Below are 18,242 nucleotides of genomic sequence, written 5' to 3' on the forward strand. Positions count from 1 at the left end.
TGAGGCTGTAATCGCTGCCAAAGGTGCTTCAAAAAAGTACTGAGTAAAGGGTCTAAAATTTCTAAAAACCTGTTTTTGCTTTGTCATTATGGGGTATTGTGTGTAGATTGATGAGGTTGGCAAAAATAATTCCGTCCACTTTAGAATAAGGCTGTAACCTAACAAAGTGTGCAAAATGTCAAAGGGTCTGAATACTTTGCGAAAGCACTGATATATATATATATATATATATATATATATATTTACTCTACCGGTCAAAAGTTTTAGAATACCTACTCATTCAAGGCTATTTCTTTATTTTTACAATGTTATACATTGTATAATAATAGTGAAGATATCAAAATGATGAAATAACACATATGGAATTATGTAGGAACAAAAAAAGTGTTAAACAAATCAAAATATATTTTATATTTGAGATTCTTCAAATAGCCACCCTTTGCCTTGATGACAGCTTTGCACACTCTTGGCATTCTCTCAACCAGCTTCATCTGGAATGCCTCTCCAACAGTCTTGAAGGAGTTCCCCACATATGCTGAGCACTTGTTGGCTGCTTTTCCTTCACTCACTCACTCACTCTCTGAAATGCATTCCAGGTGACTACCTCATGAAGCTGGTTGAGACACACATATATACACATATATATATATCAGATATATCTCGTACAACGCTGTGTACTACAACGCTGTGTACTACTCCAAATCCAAATCAAATCAAATCCAAATCAAATTTTATTTGTCACATACACATGGTTAGCAGATGCTAATGCGAGTGTAGTGAAATGCTTGTGCTTCTAGTTCCGACAATGCCGTAATATCCAACGAGTAATCTAACCTAACAATTTCACAACAACTACCTTATACACACAGGTGTAAAGGAATAAGAATATGTACATAAAAAAATATATGAATGAGTGATGGCCGAACGGCATAGGCAAGATGCAGTAGATGGTATAGAGTACAGTATATACATATGAGATGAGTAATGTAGGGTATGTAAACATAAGAAACTGCGTACAACGCTGTGTACTACTCCCTTCACAGAACAGCACAAACTGGCTCTAACCAGAATAGAAAGAGGAGTGGGAGGCCCCGGTGCACAGTTGAGCAAGAAGACAAGTACATTAGAGTGTGAAGTTTGAGAAACAGATGCCTCACAAGTCCTCAACCGGCAGCTTCATTAAATTGTACCCACAAAACACCCGTCTCAACGTCAACAGTGAAGAGGTGACTCCGGGATGCTGGCCTTCAAGGCAGAGTTGCAAAGAAAAAGCCATATCTCAGACTGGCCAATATAAATAAAAGATGGGCAAAAGAACACAGACACTGACTGGACAGAGCAACTCTGCCTAGAAGGCCAGCATCCCGGAGTCGCCTCCTCACTGTTGACGTTGAAACTGGTGTTTTGCCGGGACTATTTAATTTTGTTTGTGCTGTTCTGTGAAGGGAGTAGTACACAGCATTGTACGAGATCTTCAGTTTCTTGGCAATTTCTCGCATGGAATAGCCTTCATTTCTCAGAACAAGAATAGACTGACGAGTTTCAGAAGAAAGTTATTTGTTTCTGGCCATTTTGAGCCTGTAATCGAACCCACAAATGCTGATGCTCCAGATACTCAATTAGTCTAACGAAGGCCAGTTTTATTGCTTCTTTAATCAAGACAACAGTTTTCAGCTGTGCTAACATAATTGCAAAAGGGTTTTCTGATGATCAATTAGCCTTTTAAAATGATAAACTTGGATTAGCTAACACAACGTGCCCTTGGAACACAGGAGTGATGAGCCTTTGTACGCCTATGTAGATATTCCATTAAATATCAGCCGTTTCCAGCTACAATAGTCATTTACAACCTTAACAATGTCTACACTGTATCAGTTTGATCAGTTTGATGTTATTTTAATGGACAAAAATGTTGCTTTTCTCTCAAAAACAAGCTAATTTCAAAGTGACCCCAAACTTTTGAACGGTAGTGTATGTATATATATATACACACACAAAGATATATAGATATATATGATATATCTGTGTGTATATTTATTTTATTTCACCTTTATTTAACCAGATAGGCCAGTTGAGAACAAGTTCTCATTTAGAACTGCGTGAGCGTATATATATATGTACACACACACACAGATATATCTATATATATATATTTTTTTTTTTGTGTGTGTATATATATACTGTATATACACAGTTGAATATACAGTATATATATACAGTATATATATATATAATATACTGTATATATATATATACAGTTGAAGTCGGAAGTTTACATACACCTTAGCCAAATACATTTAAACTCAGTTTTTCACAAATTCACCATTTTGACATTTAATCCAAGTAAAAATTCCCAGTCTTAGGTCAGTTAGGATCCCCACATTATTTTAAGAATGTGAAATGTCAGAATAATAGTAGAGAGAATTGTTTATTTCAGCTTTTATTTCTTTCATCACATTCCCAGTGGGTCAGAAGTTTACATACACTCAAATAGTATTTGGTAGCATTGCCTTTAAATTGTTTAACATGGGTCAAACGTTTCAGGTAGACTTCCACAAGCTTCCCACAATAAGTTGGGTGAATTTTGGCCCATTCCTCCTGACAGAGCTGGTGTAACTGGGTCAGGCTTGTAGGCCTCCTTGCTCGCACATGCTTTTTCAGTTCTGCCAACACATTTTTTATAGGATTGAGATCAGGGCTTTGTGATGGCCACTCCAATACCTTGACTTTGTTGTCCTTAAGCCATTTTGCCACAACTTTGGAAGTATGCTTGGGGTCATTGTCCATTTGGAAGACCCATTTGCGACCAAGCTTTAACTTCCTGACTGATGTCTTGAGATGTTGCTTCAATATATCCACCATTTTTCTGTCTCATGATGCCATCTATTTTGTGAAGTGCACCAGTCCCTCCTGCAGCAAAGCAACCCCACAACATGATGCTGCCACCCCCGTGCTTCACGGTTGGGATGGTGTTCTTTGGCTTGCAAGCCTCCCCCTTTTTCCTCCAAACATAACGATGGTCTTTATGGCCAAACAGTTCTATTTTTGTTTCATCAGACCAGAGGACATTTCTCCAAAAAGTACGATCTTTGTCCCCATGTGCAGTTGCAAACCATAGTCTGGCTTTTTTGTGGCGGTTTTGGAGCGGTGGCTTCTTCCTTGCTGAGCGGCCTTTCAGGTTATGTCGATATAGGACTCGTTATTCTGTGGATATAGATACTTTTGTACCGGTTTCCTCCAGCATCTTCACAAGGTCCTAAATAAAGTGTTAGACATCAGTATTGTAACCTCTATCCATGTAGTTTGACGGTAGATTGTTATCCTATTAGATTATCGTTGTTTGATGAATGCATTTAAACTGGAATATGTTGATGCAATTTGGCCTCAACTTGGAACTTCTGTATTTTAAAACATTGAACATGAATGTTCTATATGATGCTACTTGAAACTGCAAATTAATGATGACTGCAAAATTAGAAGTGATGCTTTTATCCCCCGCTATTATTTGTATTTCTCACCAAGAATGGAAAGTATTCACACCCCTTGACTTTTTCCACATTTTGTTGTGTTACAGCCTGAATTAAACCTGAATTAAATGTATTTCTTTTGTCACTGGCCTACACACAATTCCCCATAATGTCAAAGTGGAATTATATTTTTATAATACTAGCCTAATTGAGAGTGAAAATAAGGAAGCTTTTACAGAATAAAAATATTCCAAAACATGCATCCCGTTTCCAACAAGGCACTAAAGTAATATTGCAAAAAATGTTTTCTCATGAAGACAAAGTGTAATGTTTGGGGCAAATCAAATACAACACATTACTGAGTACTACTCTACATATTTTCAAGCATAGTGGTGGCTGCATCATGTTATGGTTATGCTTGTAATCGTTAAGGACTGGGGAGTTTTTCAGGATAAAAAATAAACAGAATGGAGCTAAGCACAGGCGGTTTTCCTAGAGGAAAACCTGGTTCAGTCTGCTTTCCACCAGAGTTACAGTTTTGACTTAAATCTGCTTGAAAATCTATGGCAAGACTTGAAAATTGTTATCTAGCCATGATCACCAACACATTTGACAGAGCTTGAAGAATTTWAAAAAAGAACAATGGGCAAATATTGTACATTCCAGGTGTGCACAGCTCTTAGAGACTTACCCGGAAAGACTCACAGCTGTAATCGCTGCCAAAGGTGATTCTAACCTTCACAATTTCCCAGTAAGTATTGACACAGGGGTGTGAATACTTATGTAAATGACATATTTCTGTATTTCATTTTCAATAAATGTGCAAACCTTTCTAAAAACATGCGTTCACTTTGTCATTAAGGGGTATTGTGTGTAAAAAAAAAAATGTCATCCATTTTTAATTCAGTCTACAACAACAAAATGTGGAATAAGTCATTGTCTATGAATACTTTCTGAAGGAACTGTAAAATAATACATAGGCCTGTATATAAATGCAACAAAAAAAACAATAAGCATTAAAAAAAGTACATTTGGACATACAAATAATATAAGGCCAATATGCCTCACAATTGATTAATATTACAGCTCCCCAAGCCCTGGGTGCATCCTTTCCCCCAGCTGCTCTGATATAACAAATTAAATCGGTGAAAGCAATATGGCAGAAGACTGCTATAGTGATGTGTGTGTACCTATCCAGTGCTTTTTCAGATCAGATATAGTGGAAAGAAAGTGTGGAGATTTACCGATATTTGGTTCAATTTGTTACAGTCTGTTGTTGCCATGAAAAACAGATTGTTCACCTTTGAGAAGGATTACGTGGGGGAAAATAAGCACACAGTAGTTTACATCCATTCAGCGTTACATGAGACAGCGCTGCAGCTATTTCTGTTCAGGCAATTCATAAGGCAGCCCCACTTGAAGGGTCCTTCTAGGTGGAGGTGACATTCGCAGTTGCAGCAGACAAGCCGGTAAGAGAAGTCGTGAAAATTACTCAAAATAAAGCATCATGGCACAGGCAGTCCTGAAACTGGTGGCCAAAGTACCTAGTTTGATCGGAGGTAAGTCTAATGATTTTGTTTGGACATTAGCTAAACCTTGACGCTATTAAACATGCATGTTATTGCAGTCCAACTGACAGTCAAGCTTGCATGGCCTGGTTCTGCTGTCAATGTTAACTACGTTAGCACATTCTTCCGACTGCAACTAACTACTCAAACTTGATAACTAGCTAACTAACGATTGACAACTAACAAGCCGTCCCCCCCCTTAATCATGAATAAAAATGTGTCTCCAAATTAACGTTAACTATATGAGGTTACTCATTTTAGTACTGTAGTTAACTTGTTATCGAGCTGGCTAACGGTATAGTAAATAACTTAAGTTACCTAATGATGTAGCCTCAGATTTAATATTTGATGTAGGCAGTTAGCTAAATGTCAACCTCAGGTGTTCTGACAATCTGAGTCACCTAACTCTCAACTGTAGTCTGATTTAATCATGCTGTAATACCCAATTTAATTGGTATATACAGCCTGACGCTAATGCCTGCAAAATTCGTGTAAATGGACGGCAGGTAGCCAAGAGGTTAGTGTTGGGCCAGTATCTGAAAGGTCGCCTGTTCGAACACCCTAACCGACAAAATAAAAAATATGTTGCTATGCCCTTCAGCAAGGCACGTAACCCTAATGTGCTCCAGGGGCGCCATACTACTATGGCTGACCCTGTAAAAGAACACATTTTACTGGATGGTGTATGTGACAATATATAGTACCAGTCAAAAGTTTGGACACCTACTTATACAAGGGTTTTCATTTATTTTTTACTATTTTCTACTTTGTAGAATAGTAGTGAAGACATCAATTGACATAACACATGGGCTCATGTAGTAACCAAAAAAGTGTACAACAAATCAAAATATATTTTATATTCTTCAAAGTAGCCTCCTTTACCTTGACAGCTTGGTTCATTCTTGGCATTCTCTCAACCAGCTTCACCTGGAATGCTTTTCCAACAGTSTTGAAGGAGTTCCCACATATGCTGAGTACTTGTTGGCTGCATTTCCTTCACTCTGCGGTCCAACTCATCGCAAACCATCTCAATTGGGTTAGGGTCTGGTGATTGTGTAGGCCAGGTCACCAGATGCAGCACTCCATCACTCTCCTTCTTGGTCAAGTAGCCCTTACACAGCCTGGAGATGTGTTGGGTCATTGTCCTGTTGAAAAACAAATGATAGTCCCACTAAGAGCAAACCAGGTGGGATGGTGTATCACTGCAGAATGCCATGGTAGACATGCTGGTTTAGAGTGCCTGGAATTCTAAATAAAACCCTTGCATGAGTAGCCCAAATAAATTCTCAACTATTCCTTACAAGCCAGAATGTTAAATTACATTTAAACTTACTCTACAGGTTGTCTGTGCGGTTTGTCCTTCAACAGCTCGAAATATGGTTTGGTACTGAGGTAAAGTTTAATATTTGGTTGTCAATCTTGTCAATAGCTATTGAACAAAGCATGCCATGAAATGCTATTCCGAATCGGGAGGATGGTGAACAATCAACACTTTTTGTTACCTTTTTTAAATTCTGATTTCAATCCTCAATCTAAAATGTTTTTGAAATGTGGATTGTTCTCCACTGATTCAGAATATACAATTGTCATGGCATACTTGGTTCAATAACTGTTGACGAGAACCAAATGTCCAATAAAACGTACTTTACCTCTGTGCCAACCCATGTAGAACCGAACCATATACCTACCGGCTCTCTAAAAAGTTGGGTAAACGATACTTTCCTGTGGATATTTTGTCCAGCAGCTAAAGGACAAACCGCACAACCAGTAGAGTACTTAAAAAAAAATAAAAAAAATGTATACATGTAATTTTATCCAACATTCTGTCTTGTAGGGCATATTTACACATTTTTGCAGGCATTAGCTTCAGGTTGTGTATACCAATTTGTGTATCTCACCTGTAACCTCTTATGCTAGCTATGTTTCTTGTCTAGCTTGACCCAACAGTGTTCAGCAGAGGACACATTTCATGACATGTACATTATGTGCTTTCAGCCGCTGCTACCTACTCCAAGCCCCGTCTAGCGACCTTCTGGCACTACGCTAAAGTCGAGCTCGTGCCCCCTTCCCCTGCCGAGATTCCCCAGGCCATTGTTGGAATCAAAAACATTGTCACCGGTGTCAACAGTGGGCGCCTTGGACAGACCACAGTGAAGGTGAAAACTGGGAAGATTGTTTGAAATAATGCAATACTGTATAAGTAGCTAGCTAATTCTTTATTTTACCCATTGGACACTGACTGTGGGTGTTGTGACCTATCCAAAGTCTAACAAGTAGTCCCTTCATAAACAAAATAAGTGCTTCTTAAGATTGATGTACGCCACAATCCACTAGAGCAGACATTAGGTCTACACCGTAACCGTTTGGGAAATATGGAATTGTCTCTGAATAGATTCACGTTTTAAGGTGTGACTTGATGGTATTTGTGTGGCATTCATCTCAATATGCTTTTGTTACAGGATGCGTTCAGAAATGGATTGGTGTGCACTGAAGTGTTGATGTGGTTCTACATTGGAGAGTGCATCGGGAAAGGAGGCATTGTTGGATACGCTGTTTAAATCTGACTGTCTTGTTGCTCTGCTCTTAACTTCCACCTCAACTGTGGAGATCCAATTAATAAATGTATATTGTTTAAAGAACTTTAGCACTGTAACTTGGAACATTTACAACTATCATGACACTATAGGACTGCTATCAAATATATTGAAGTTGCCAACTTTCTTCTGAAACAAATTTAGTGGGAAATATACTGAACAAAAATAGCAACTCAAGATTTTACTGAGTTACAGTTCAAGGAAATCAGTTAATTTAAATAAATGTGTTAGGCCCTAATCTATGGATTTCACATGACTGGGAATACAGGTATGCATCTGTTCAGATACCTTAAAATGGGCCTCAAGATCTTGTCATGTTATTTGTGTATTCAAGTTGCCAATGGATAAAATGCAACTGTTCGTTGTCCGTAACTTATGCCTGCCCCACCACGGGCCACTTTTTAATAATTTGACAGCAAACTGCTCAATCGTCTGCGGTTGGATGGACTGCCATATTCTAAAACGAGTTTCCTCCAACTTACGGCAGGGAAATGAACATTCAATTCTCTGCCAACAGCTCGTGGACATTTCTGCAGTCAGCATGCCAATTGCATGCTCCCTCAACATCTGTGGCATTGAGACAACTGTCCCCAGCACTGATGGCCTAGCAACCTGTTTTTTATTTTTTATTTAACCTTAACTAGCCAAGTCTTAAGAATTTGTTCTTACTTACAATGATGGCCTAGGAACAGTGGGTTAACTGCCTTGTTCAGGGGCAGAACAGATTTTTACCTTGTCAGCTTGGAGATTTGATCTAGTAACCTTTCGGTTACTGGCCCAATGCTCTGCCAGCCCAGGTGTAATGTAATGATCATGCTGTTTAGTCAGCTTCTTTATATGCCACACCTGGATGGTGGATGGATTTTCTTGGCAAAGGAGAAATGCTCAATAACAGGGATATAAACAGAGCAATAAGCTTTGTGCATATGGAACATTTCTGGGATATTTTATTTCAGCTCAAGAAACATGACCAACACTTTTACATGTCGCATTTATTTTTCAGAATGTATAAAAGTAGACAATTTAAGCATTTGTATGCACACAACAAAATATCCAAGTGCAGTTGGTTGAAAGATTTAATTTCTGGTTACTTTTGCCACCAACTCTGGAAATAGGGTGGAATTATGTTTTGGAAAAGCACAAGTGCAGCTGATTGATTAAAGTTAGACATTCCTGTGCGTGTAAAAAGAGACTGAGGTGCGTGGAAGTCAAAGTGGTTGCAGAGCCTTTGACTGCAGAGTATCTASTGGAGTCTAAATCCAACCTTCGATAGATGAAGTTCGGGATGATATTAAGTAATGATAGACATCTCCTCTCGCTCCCGGCTCTCTGACAGTGTTTGCACAATGTTCTCCAAGTACCTGCGGAACCCCTGCCGCACATCCTCAGGATCTTCCTCCAGGTTAGAGTGACTCAATGGTAACCTGTTCAAATGCGAAGCTACACACACACAACAAAACATGTCAAAGAAATCCAACTGATAATTGTCCTCATTATTGGTATGAATTGAAAAGCAGTGGTGTATGGCCTGTCTGAAGGCCCAGTGCAGTCAAATGTGATTCTGTGTTATTTTTCTACACGGGTTGGAAAAACTGAAAAATGTAGTTTTAGTGTAAGGGCTGTTTGAAAAGACAGCCTGAAATGTTCACATGTTTTGGTGGGATGGAGTTTTGGCCTTCCTGGTGACATCACCTGGTGGTATAAGTTAATATACCAATAGGAGTTTCAAACCTCTCAACAACAGCTAGTTCAGGTTACATATCACTCCCATTAGGCTCATGCAATTAGGTCCCTCACTCAGACCACTCCTACACAGCCCTAGCAAATTTCTTGCTTGAGAAATAGCCATTTGTTAAGAAGCTACTTTTACAATTTTATTTGGGAAAAATAACAGTAAGGTACTTAATTGTTACCTATACATGATTTGATAGAGAACTGCTACATTGGGCCTTAAGTGGCATGATGACAAATGGCATGTACTCGCATAAGGTTGCTTTAACAGCGGGGGCATTGGAAATATTGAAATGTCATTCAAAGGAAAGATGCTCCTACAGTGCACTAGAAAAAGATACAATGTAACAAGCTCGTTGATAATTAGTCCTACCTAGGTTGGGTCGTCCGTTATCTACTCCACTGCCAGGCTTGTGGTGGGCCATCAGTAGACACTGGCTGTCCTGTAGCCCCTGTGAGGAGATAAACATGGAGTACCATGTCTCTACTTCTGTTAGGTGGCGTGGCATGTCTGGGTTGAACACGATCACCACACCATTGGAGTCTTTCATCAATGCTGGCCAGCACGACTCAAACCTGCATCGGAAGCGACAAGTTGGTAGAATTGTAGCTTTGATTAGATTGACATAACTGCAACGCAGTACTCTTTGCTGTGAATAGTGATGGACAGAATGATAAATTATACGACTGAAACGGTTATTTGACTAATTCTGTCGAGCGAGTTTCTGTGTTAGGTGTACAGTTAAGCTGTGAAATGGGTTTGAAAAGTGTTTGAAATAGCCATATTGGTCCTTACTTGAAATCTCCAGCACAGTCCCAAAGTTCCACCTCACATGTTGAGGATTTGTCCCCACTTCCCTCATTCTGAGATTCAAACTCCAGTATCCTTGGAACAACACAATGGTTAAATGGTGCACAAGCCATCATTTGGAGTTGTAAACATTGGCTACCAAGCTTTTGCTGATTGACAAATCTGATGCTGGAACTGGGAGATATGAGTCCTCAATGTACCTGACACCTTGAGTAGGACAGTATTCACCTCCTACTGTCTCCACGGTGTCAGAGAGAAAGTTGGCTAGAACTGTTTTTCCAGACTGAAACACAATGGAAGATTTATTTCATCAATTTTCACTGGAGAGATTAGCTGGCAATATCTTTCATTTTACAACTCATCTAACCTAGCCTGGTCTCACATCTGTCTGTACTCTTGCCAACTCTATTGCTGTAAGTGTTTGGAATGCCAATTCCATAAGTAGTCAAAGAGAGCAGAAACAGACTGGCACCCATGCTACATCGTACCCAATGAATCCAAACAATTTATCATTGCTAGCCAGCCGCAAAATATATACCTTATGTGTAAATAGCTCTTTCGTCTTACCTCACTTGGTCCAATTAAAAGTATTTTTGCCTTGAACATCTCCGCTTCTCTTGTGTTGATAACTTGTACAGATTAACGTTAGCTAGCTGCTAGGCGTTGCTGGCTGAACAAATCTGCTAACGTTAGCTAATTATCAGTACCAAGCTGCTAAATGCAAGCTACTCAACAATGAAAAGGGTAGATAACTATCTTTTAAAACAATATGCAAACTTTCTTCTGATTCCAATACTTTATAGTTCTAGCACAAAATATAGCTAACACACGCAACGTAAAACATCCCTTGCTAAATAGCTAGTGATGACGTGTGTAAACATGTTCGTCATCTCTATGGTTTCCAAGGCAGACGGGTGGCCCCAGGGTTGCCCCAGGGTTGCCATGTAATAAGAGCAACGACCACTCAAAACCAGCAAACAAATCCTGTGAACTAGCACTTTTTTTAAAGAGCAACGACCACTCAAAACCAGCAAACAAATCCTGTAACTAGCACTTTTTTTCTGAAGCAAGAGTAGATGCCACATTTATCCAATAAACCCTTTTCCATAACGTTATCGAGCGACGTAATATCGACATAGTTTGTAACGACGTCTCCATCAAATAATTATTATTGCCAGTTTAACGTGAAATTAAAGGAATTTGTCTATGCCACAAGAGAAAAGATCATTCAACCTTATTWCTCCCCAGACCATTTTCCATTAATGGATGTCGATTTAAAGTGGAATTGACAGSGTTTCAGCAACATGAAATCTGATTAAAATCTGACCATGTACACCCCCGGGAATAATATGCTACTTTTCTTTTTCTATTTTTCTGACAAGTGAGCACTTGGTCTTTTTTATTGTCATAAATTCATAGAATCATGTCAAATTGTATTTTTCTAATGCGCCGAATACAACAGGTATACTTTACAGTGAAATGCTTACTTACAAGCCATTAACCAACAATGCAGTTTTAAGAAGACAAAAAGTATTAAGAAAGTATTTACTAAATAAACTGAAGTAAACAATAAATAAATACAATTTAAAAGAAGAAAATAGAATGTTTGGGAATTACGTATTCTATTTTAGAACCACTTCATATTCATGTTTTTTTTTCTCTTWAAAAYAAAAWRRWAAWWKKYYWRKAKKAWTTWKKWTRRTWKKWRKWWKKAAAKKYYAKKKKYGMAWTWAKSYYYAAAWWKRMGYAKKAAKKAAWAAWWWWAAYYAAWWAAKKAWTRRWYMMSKAWTWWWAWRKKRRRMYAAAAAWRRTWWTMMWAWMYWTTWYGYAAAWMMTWWTRRTMMTWWTMMTRMWAKKWTMGGMTWAWMMTTTWAWWAAAWWYMTWKAWTRKAWRKAWWWWWWWWTMWAWTTTMGMWWWYYAWTWTMGYAWTTTTMMTTMMMMWWMYAWTWWTTMGSKAKKAYYAWWWAAAAAWTRKKKAWWAWTTRKAMMGMRRTMMTWWRKWTMSKAWWYMWAKKWWTTATATATTTTTATATCTTACAAGCATTTCGCTACACTCGCATTAACATCTGCTAACTGTGTGTATGTGYCAAATAAAATTTGATTTGATTTTTGATTTGATATCAAAAACATAGGTAGTGTTCATAATGGTAAATAAGTATTTTGCAAGGTTTCCCCAAAATTCTGACATACATTTACATTCAAAGAACAAGTGAGACAGATTCTCACCTTCTTTTTCACAGAAAACGCAGATATCATCAATAGCCACAAATTTGGATATCATAGAATTACATGGATTACATCTTATGTAAACTTTTGAAGTGCACTTCCTTAACTTTGTTAAGGCCTTAACCATGCATTTTTCCAGACAATGTCATGAATAAGCATGTTCCAGAAAAACTTTCCTCTCGGTGTAAGTTGGTTTTGTAAATGAAGAATTTGTCTTATATATTTATTACAAGATTTCTCAAGTAAGCCTACGCCTTCCGATCTGAGTTCTGGATAAACTTTGTGATCATTACCAAAGCTAAGATGAGTTTTCATTAGTGTAGTTAGACCACTGGGAARGGCTTTGATCACAGAAATAAACTCTCTGAAAMGTATTGGAAACTCTTTCAATGTTATAAATTGTTCATATGTGAGAATATTACCCTTSTTGTCAAACATCAAGAACAAAGTCAATATTCCTCTCATGCCAGCTGGGGTAGAACATTYACTTATTSCTTACAGTTATGTCTGAATTATTCCACAAAAGAGCTTTATGAGGGGAAAAATTGTGCAGGAAACATATTTTCCAGGCCATTAAAGCTTGTTGGTAAAACCTAGCCAATTTAGCAGGTAATCTTTCAGGAATATAATTACATTTCAGTAAAAATTGAAGACCTCCCAACTTATTAAACACATTATTTGGAATMAAATACCATATTGAATCAGTATTGATCAAACATCTTTTCAACCAGTTTATCTTGAAAGTGTTATTTATGTCAACAAAATCCAACACTTCTAGACCTCCTTCTGCTCTTTTGTTAGAAAGGACYGACTTTTTCAGTTTGTGAGACTTATTTTTCCAAATGAAGTCAAGAAAGGTCTTATTGATCTTTTTACAAGTAGCATGATTTACACATAACGATAATGAGGGGTACACAAAACGAGACAGTCCCTCTGCCTTGGACAGAAGTACTCTCCCAAGTATAGAAAGATATCTTTGTAGCCAATTATTAAATATATTTTTAGTTCTCTTAATTTTAGGAGAGAAATTCTAATGTTGTCTGACTAAGTGGTTTTTTGAAAGATGTATTTCTAAATATTTAACACAGTCCTTTACAGGAAAATGTTCTATTTCTTTATCATCAGAGTTAAATAAACATAAGATTTCACATTTAGAAACATTCAGTTTTAATCCTGATGCAATAGAAAATGCAGTTATCGCATTAAGGGCATGGACGACCTGGTCTTTGTCTCTTAAGAAAAGAGTAGTATCATCAGCCAGTTGGGAAATTTTGATTTCTTAAAAATGGTTAAGCCATACAAATTTGCATTATTCAGAATATCTAGAGATAGAAGTTCCACAACCAAAATGAATAAAAATGGCGAAATTMGGCATCCCTGTTGTACACTTCTGTTGATACTGAATCTTTTGGAAGTATTAAGGTTTASTAACACAGAACTATTTATATCTTTGTAAAACATGCWAATTACTTTGATAACATTTTCACCAAATCCAAAAAGTTTTAAGAGACCTGAAGAGAAATTCATGTTCAATTGTGTCAAAGGCTTTACAGAAGTCCAAAAATAAGACAACCACATCTGAGTCAATTGCATCTGAATAATCTATAAGGTTRAAGACTAAACGAATGTTTGAGCTTATGTGACGGRCCTTCATAAATCATGTTTGAGTGTCATTTATAATGGTATCTATTCCTTTCTTTAATCTTTTGGCKCAAATCAGAGCAATAAATGTGTAATCAATATTTAATAAAGTAATTGGTCTCCAATTGTCAATGAGAGAAGGGTCTTCATCGGTCTTCGGAATCAATGAAATAAGGCCCTGTTTCYTAGTGGAGACAATTTTCCCACTTTTAATGCAATCTTGAAACATGTAAAAAAATCGGGTCTTCTAGTAACTTTTTATTTTTTTTATTTGACCTTTATTTAACCAGGTAGGCTAGTTGAGAACAAGTTCTCATTTGCAACTGCGACCTGCCAAAGATAAAGCAAAGCAGTTCGACACATACAACAACACACAGTTACACATGGAATAAACAAACATACAATCAATAATACAGTAGAAAAATCTATATAGAGCATGTGCAAATGAGGTAGGATAAGATGCAAGAACTCCCAAAACTGTCTATAGAATTCAGCCTCTCTAATTTCTTCAATTGACACAGGTGAATTGCAAACTGATTGGAAATCATCCTCAATTACAGTGACATAATTCTGAATGTGGCAAATGTAGCTTTCACAACCATCTTCCTGAAATTGAGAGCTGTAAAGGTTTTCATAAAAMAATTTGACAAATTATGATATTTTAACGGGATCTTTGCATAAAACATCGTTAATTTTGAGTGCAGTTATAGATTTTCTTTTGTAGTTTCTCTTTTCAAGTGCAAAAASTAACTAGTGTTTCTTTCCCCCTCTTCAGTCCATTTAGCTCTTGACCTTACAAAGGCGCCCTTTGCCAGATCCGTGTAAAGCTGATCTAATTCTAGTTGTAAAGACTTGAATACAGACTCCTCTTCTTCAGATAGATTATCTTTATTTAGAAAACTGTCAAGCTTGCTCATCATCTCCTTTTCTCTAWGGTTCTTTAATTGCATCAGCTCTTTGGCGCTTTTAATGGCTACCARTCTGACTTTATATATGAAAAATTCCCATCTACTTCCATGACCCAAGTCTTTTCTTGCAAAAATATKTTTAGCTAACGATTTMATGTTTTRAATGAGAGTAGTATCTTTAAGAAGTGTGTTGTTTAATTTCCAATATCCTCGAGTACCTTTTGATTMTTTWGTATCTTGTAAATTCTAGGAAATCAAGTGATGATCAGAAAAGGGAGCCAASTGATGAGCTACATCTWTAACAAATTGTAACAAAAAAGGGMAAATTAGGAATAAATCTATTCTAGATTTACGTGACATAGTTTTGTTGGTCCAGGTATAACCCTTTGCATCCGGATTGAAATAACGCCAGGCATCCTCAACACAGAGATCCTTGCATGATGTAGTGATACTATTGCTATTTTGAGGGCTTTGACTCGTTCTAGGAGGAAAACGATCAGCAGATGCATCAGGTGTTTCATTAAAAATCACCTGAAATAATTAGAAACGCCTCCTGAGTATTTGTTGCTTAAATCCTGTACTTTCCTGGTAAAAGGGGTCTTATTAGGAGCATGTGAGTTATGTCCGTATACATTACAAATGATGAAAATAGCATTGTCAAGTTTAACAGTTACTATGACCCATCTCCCGTCTTGTGAAGATGTGGATTCTAGAACGTCACCTTTAAACTTGTGAATAAGTAACAAAACACCAGCAGAATGATTTGATCCATGACTGAAATAGGCCATATCTTCCCATATAAMGTCTGTGTTTCGTGTAGACTTACCCTAGTGTGACGTTTTGATAAACGCGCAAATCTATCTCGGACAAGTTAACTTGTGTCAACATATTTGCCTATAAATAACGTTAGTCTTTAGTGAGCTAGCCAGCTCCGTTTTCACGTGGTGACATGCTAGCTAGCTTTAGCCCACCAGGGAAGCTATATTTTGCTAGCTAGATAACTCACCGTTTGTGTAGTCAGACTTGCTAGCTAACATTAGGCCAGCACCATGGCAAGGATAGTTTGTTAGCTAGCATGTCACCACTTAGAAAAGTCTGACTACACAAACAGTGAGGTAATGTTAACTGCCTGGCTAAATATCGCCTTGTAGTTAGGAACCTTGGTTGGCTAGTTAGCTACATTAGCTAAAGTTGGCTAGCTAGCTTACAAAACTACTTCATGTTTTCCCCTTACAGAACAGAAACGGTTGTACATGACTAATCAAATGGCCTGTGAAGTCAGTTAGAAATGTCAGCAGGGATGGAAATTAAGCACTTTTCAGACTCTGCTAGTAGACAATGTGCCAAACTAGCCTGACACAGCAGTGACATTTTGCCTTTACAAACCACAGATTAGGACCTGAATGTAGAAATCGTGGTCTGCTGGCCAGTGCCCAAAWTCCTTATTACATCCCTGCATGTCGATTGCTTTCAGACGATCCCCCATCACTGTTGATCCTCCTCAATGACCATACGGCTGAGGGTTTTAATTTTCGTCTTGAGAATTAGAATCAGAAGTACAGTCATATAGCTCATCACAATACTTTGCCTCTTCAGACAAATAGTACCCTAGACTGTCCTGATCTAGTTGATCATTCCAGATAATTCCTCCATCCCAGTAGAAATGTCCCATCCACATAGTAGGATTTTAGATCTGCAGACAGACAAAACCCCAGTCTATTTTACCCTTATTATAGTCAAGTCTGTGGGTTATGGTATTTTAATATAGATGTTACCATTTAGGTAATTATATATTTTTTGTCTTTCAGATGGGAAGACCGGAAACCCAGTGACAACACTCGGGTCTGGCCCTGTATTTACTAGAAAACGTAGCTTATCCACCATGGCACCATGGAAGAGGAAGATCCAGACTGTCGATTGGGAAAACAAGAACAGACAATGAAAGTTGAGTGTTGAGGGACCACTTGTCACATTGTCCAAGATGGGTTTGTGTTATGATAAGGCATTTTCTGTCCAGATTGATACAGCATTGAAAAAGACCCACCACTGACTAAATGTCTCTTTGTTTRTCAGTCCAYCAGGWGTGCATCCCTCAGGCKATCRGGTGCATGGACATRRTGTGCCAGTGTGATCTGAGCACACACGTCCAGTTGTAGAGACTAGCAGATCAGCCTGGGGATGGGCAGGTCAGTAACTCATCAAATATGATACAYTATTGTGTAAAACATTGAATTTGTAGATGCATCGACATTTTGACTTTGTCCTTTTCCCCTGTTTTAGACATGAGGRGTGACATGCAGAACATCAGGCTCACCCCACGAGAAGCTGTGCGTGATCAATTCCACCCTCAGCAAGGAGATCTGAGGGTACTCTCACTCTGGGGGTAAGACAACATTTAAGCATCACAGATARACATTTCCACTGTGCCCATGATAAAATGCAATGTGAATCGTGTTGTACTACTGAATGAAACTGAGGCGATGCACTCAAACCAGATTTTGTGATTGAACTTACGTTAACTACATTTCTTTAGTTGGCTGCTTTGAGTAACACTTGTATGTAATATAACCTATTCCAGGAGCCTATTGTTTGAATGATCTTCATTCATTATTGACTTGTTTTTCAACAATGTCAGGTACAGACAGGGGTGACTGGGTCCTTAAGCAAGTAAGACACGGGGTAAGAAATAATTTGAACATCACAGATATAAATGTCCACTGTGCCCATGATCAAGTTAACTGCATTACTTTAGTTGGCTGCTTTGAGCAAAATGTGTATGTAATATAACCTATTCTGTGAGCCTAGTGTGTGTGTATATGAACTATGTGGAATATTTTTGGACCATTAAAACAGGTACTGACAGGAGGAGAAATAGGAGTCTGRCAGAGGTTGTCACGCTGGATGGGGATGAGAAGAAGACACAAATAGGTGTTGTCAGCCATAAAACTTTAAAGAAGAAGAAGAAGCCTATGAGCAGAGAACACTAGACAAACATTTGTCTTGACGTAGAATTACAGAAATACTGTATCATTGTGGTGTTAACTAAACTTGAAGCTGCTTCATTGGGCATGTTGTCTATATGGATAAAACATATGTTTGAGTTGATAAATACACAGGGATATAAATTAATTTAGCAAAAAGACATGCAAGACTACTGTAACGGCAATCCTTTCAAACATGTTTTTATTATGGTAGGCTAAATAATTAATATTAGTGACTATCACCAACACTCACTCAGAATCACAGTGTTTTGTCATGCAGGACTGTTCACAGCACAAGGCRCAAATAAGTAATT

At 37.7% G+C, this 18,242-nt stretch overlaps 2 protein-coding genes and 1 long non-coding RNA gene across 5 annotated transcripts; 2 read left to right on the forward strand and 1 right to left on the reverse strand.

Annotated features, from left to right (window-relative positions):
* Positions 1-4,613: 4,613 nt before the first annotated feature.
* atp5l (ATP synthase, H+ transporting, mitochondrial F0 complex, subunit g) lies at positions 4,614-7,674 on the forward strand. Its single transcript, XM_023968742.2, has 3 exons — positions 4,614-5,026; positions 7,031-7,191; positions 7,495-7,674. Exons 1-3 carry the CDS (start codon positions 4,975-4,977, stop codon positions 7,591-7,593), a joined length of 312 nt encoding a protein of 103 aa, XP_023824510.1. The 5' UTR covers positions 4,614-4,974; the 3' UTR covers positions 7,594-7,674.
* Positions 5,931-11,149, reverse strand: ift22 (intraflagellar transport 22 homolog (Chlamydomonas)). 3 transcript variants are annotated; one of them, XM_070434685.1, is made up of 6 exons: positions 10,739-11,106; positions 10,372-10,454; positions 10,157-10,246; positions 9,734-9,936; positions 8,991-9,069; positions 5,934-6,180 (listed from the first exon to the last, which is right to left on the reverse strand). In XM_070434685.1, exons 1-6 carry the CDS (start codon positions 10,775-10,777, stop codon positions 5,949-5,951), a joined length of 726 nt encoding a protein of 241 aa, XP_070290786.1. In that variant the 5' UTR covers positions 10,778-11,106; the 3' UTR covers positions 5,934-5,948. The 3 variants fall into 3 exon arrangements, with proteins under 3 accessions (XP_070290787.1, XP_070290786.1, XP_023824508.1); XM_070434686.1 differs by lacking the exon at positions 10,372-10,454 and having other exon boundaries at positions 5,931-6,180; positions 10,739-11,149; XM_023968740.2 differs by lacking the exon at positions 5,934-6,180 and having other exon boundaries at positions 8,607-9,069; positions 10,739-11,076.
* A 4,209-nt stretch (positions 11,150-15,358) lies between these two features.
* LOC111950839 (uncharacterized) lies at positions 15,359-18,174 on the forward strand. Its single transcript, XR_002875534.2, has 5 exons — positions 15,359-15,560; positions 16,756-17,133; positions 17,228-17,330; positions 17,583-17,626; positions 17,801-18,174. It is a non-coding gene; the product is annotated as an uncharacterized lncRNA (long non-coding RNA).
* Positions 18,175-18,242: the final 68 nt, after the last annotated feature.

This window comes from Salvelinus sp. IW2-2015, linkage group LG23, assembly GCF_002910315.2.
Source record: "Salvelinus sp. IW2-2015 linkage group LG23, ASM291031v2, whole genome shotgun sequence".
NCBI lineage: Eukaryota > Metazoa > Chordata > Actinopteri > Salmoniformes > Salmonidae > Salvelinus > Salvelinus sp. IW2-2015.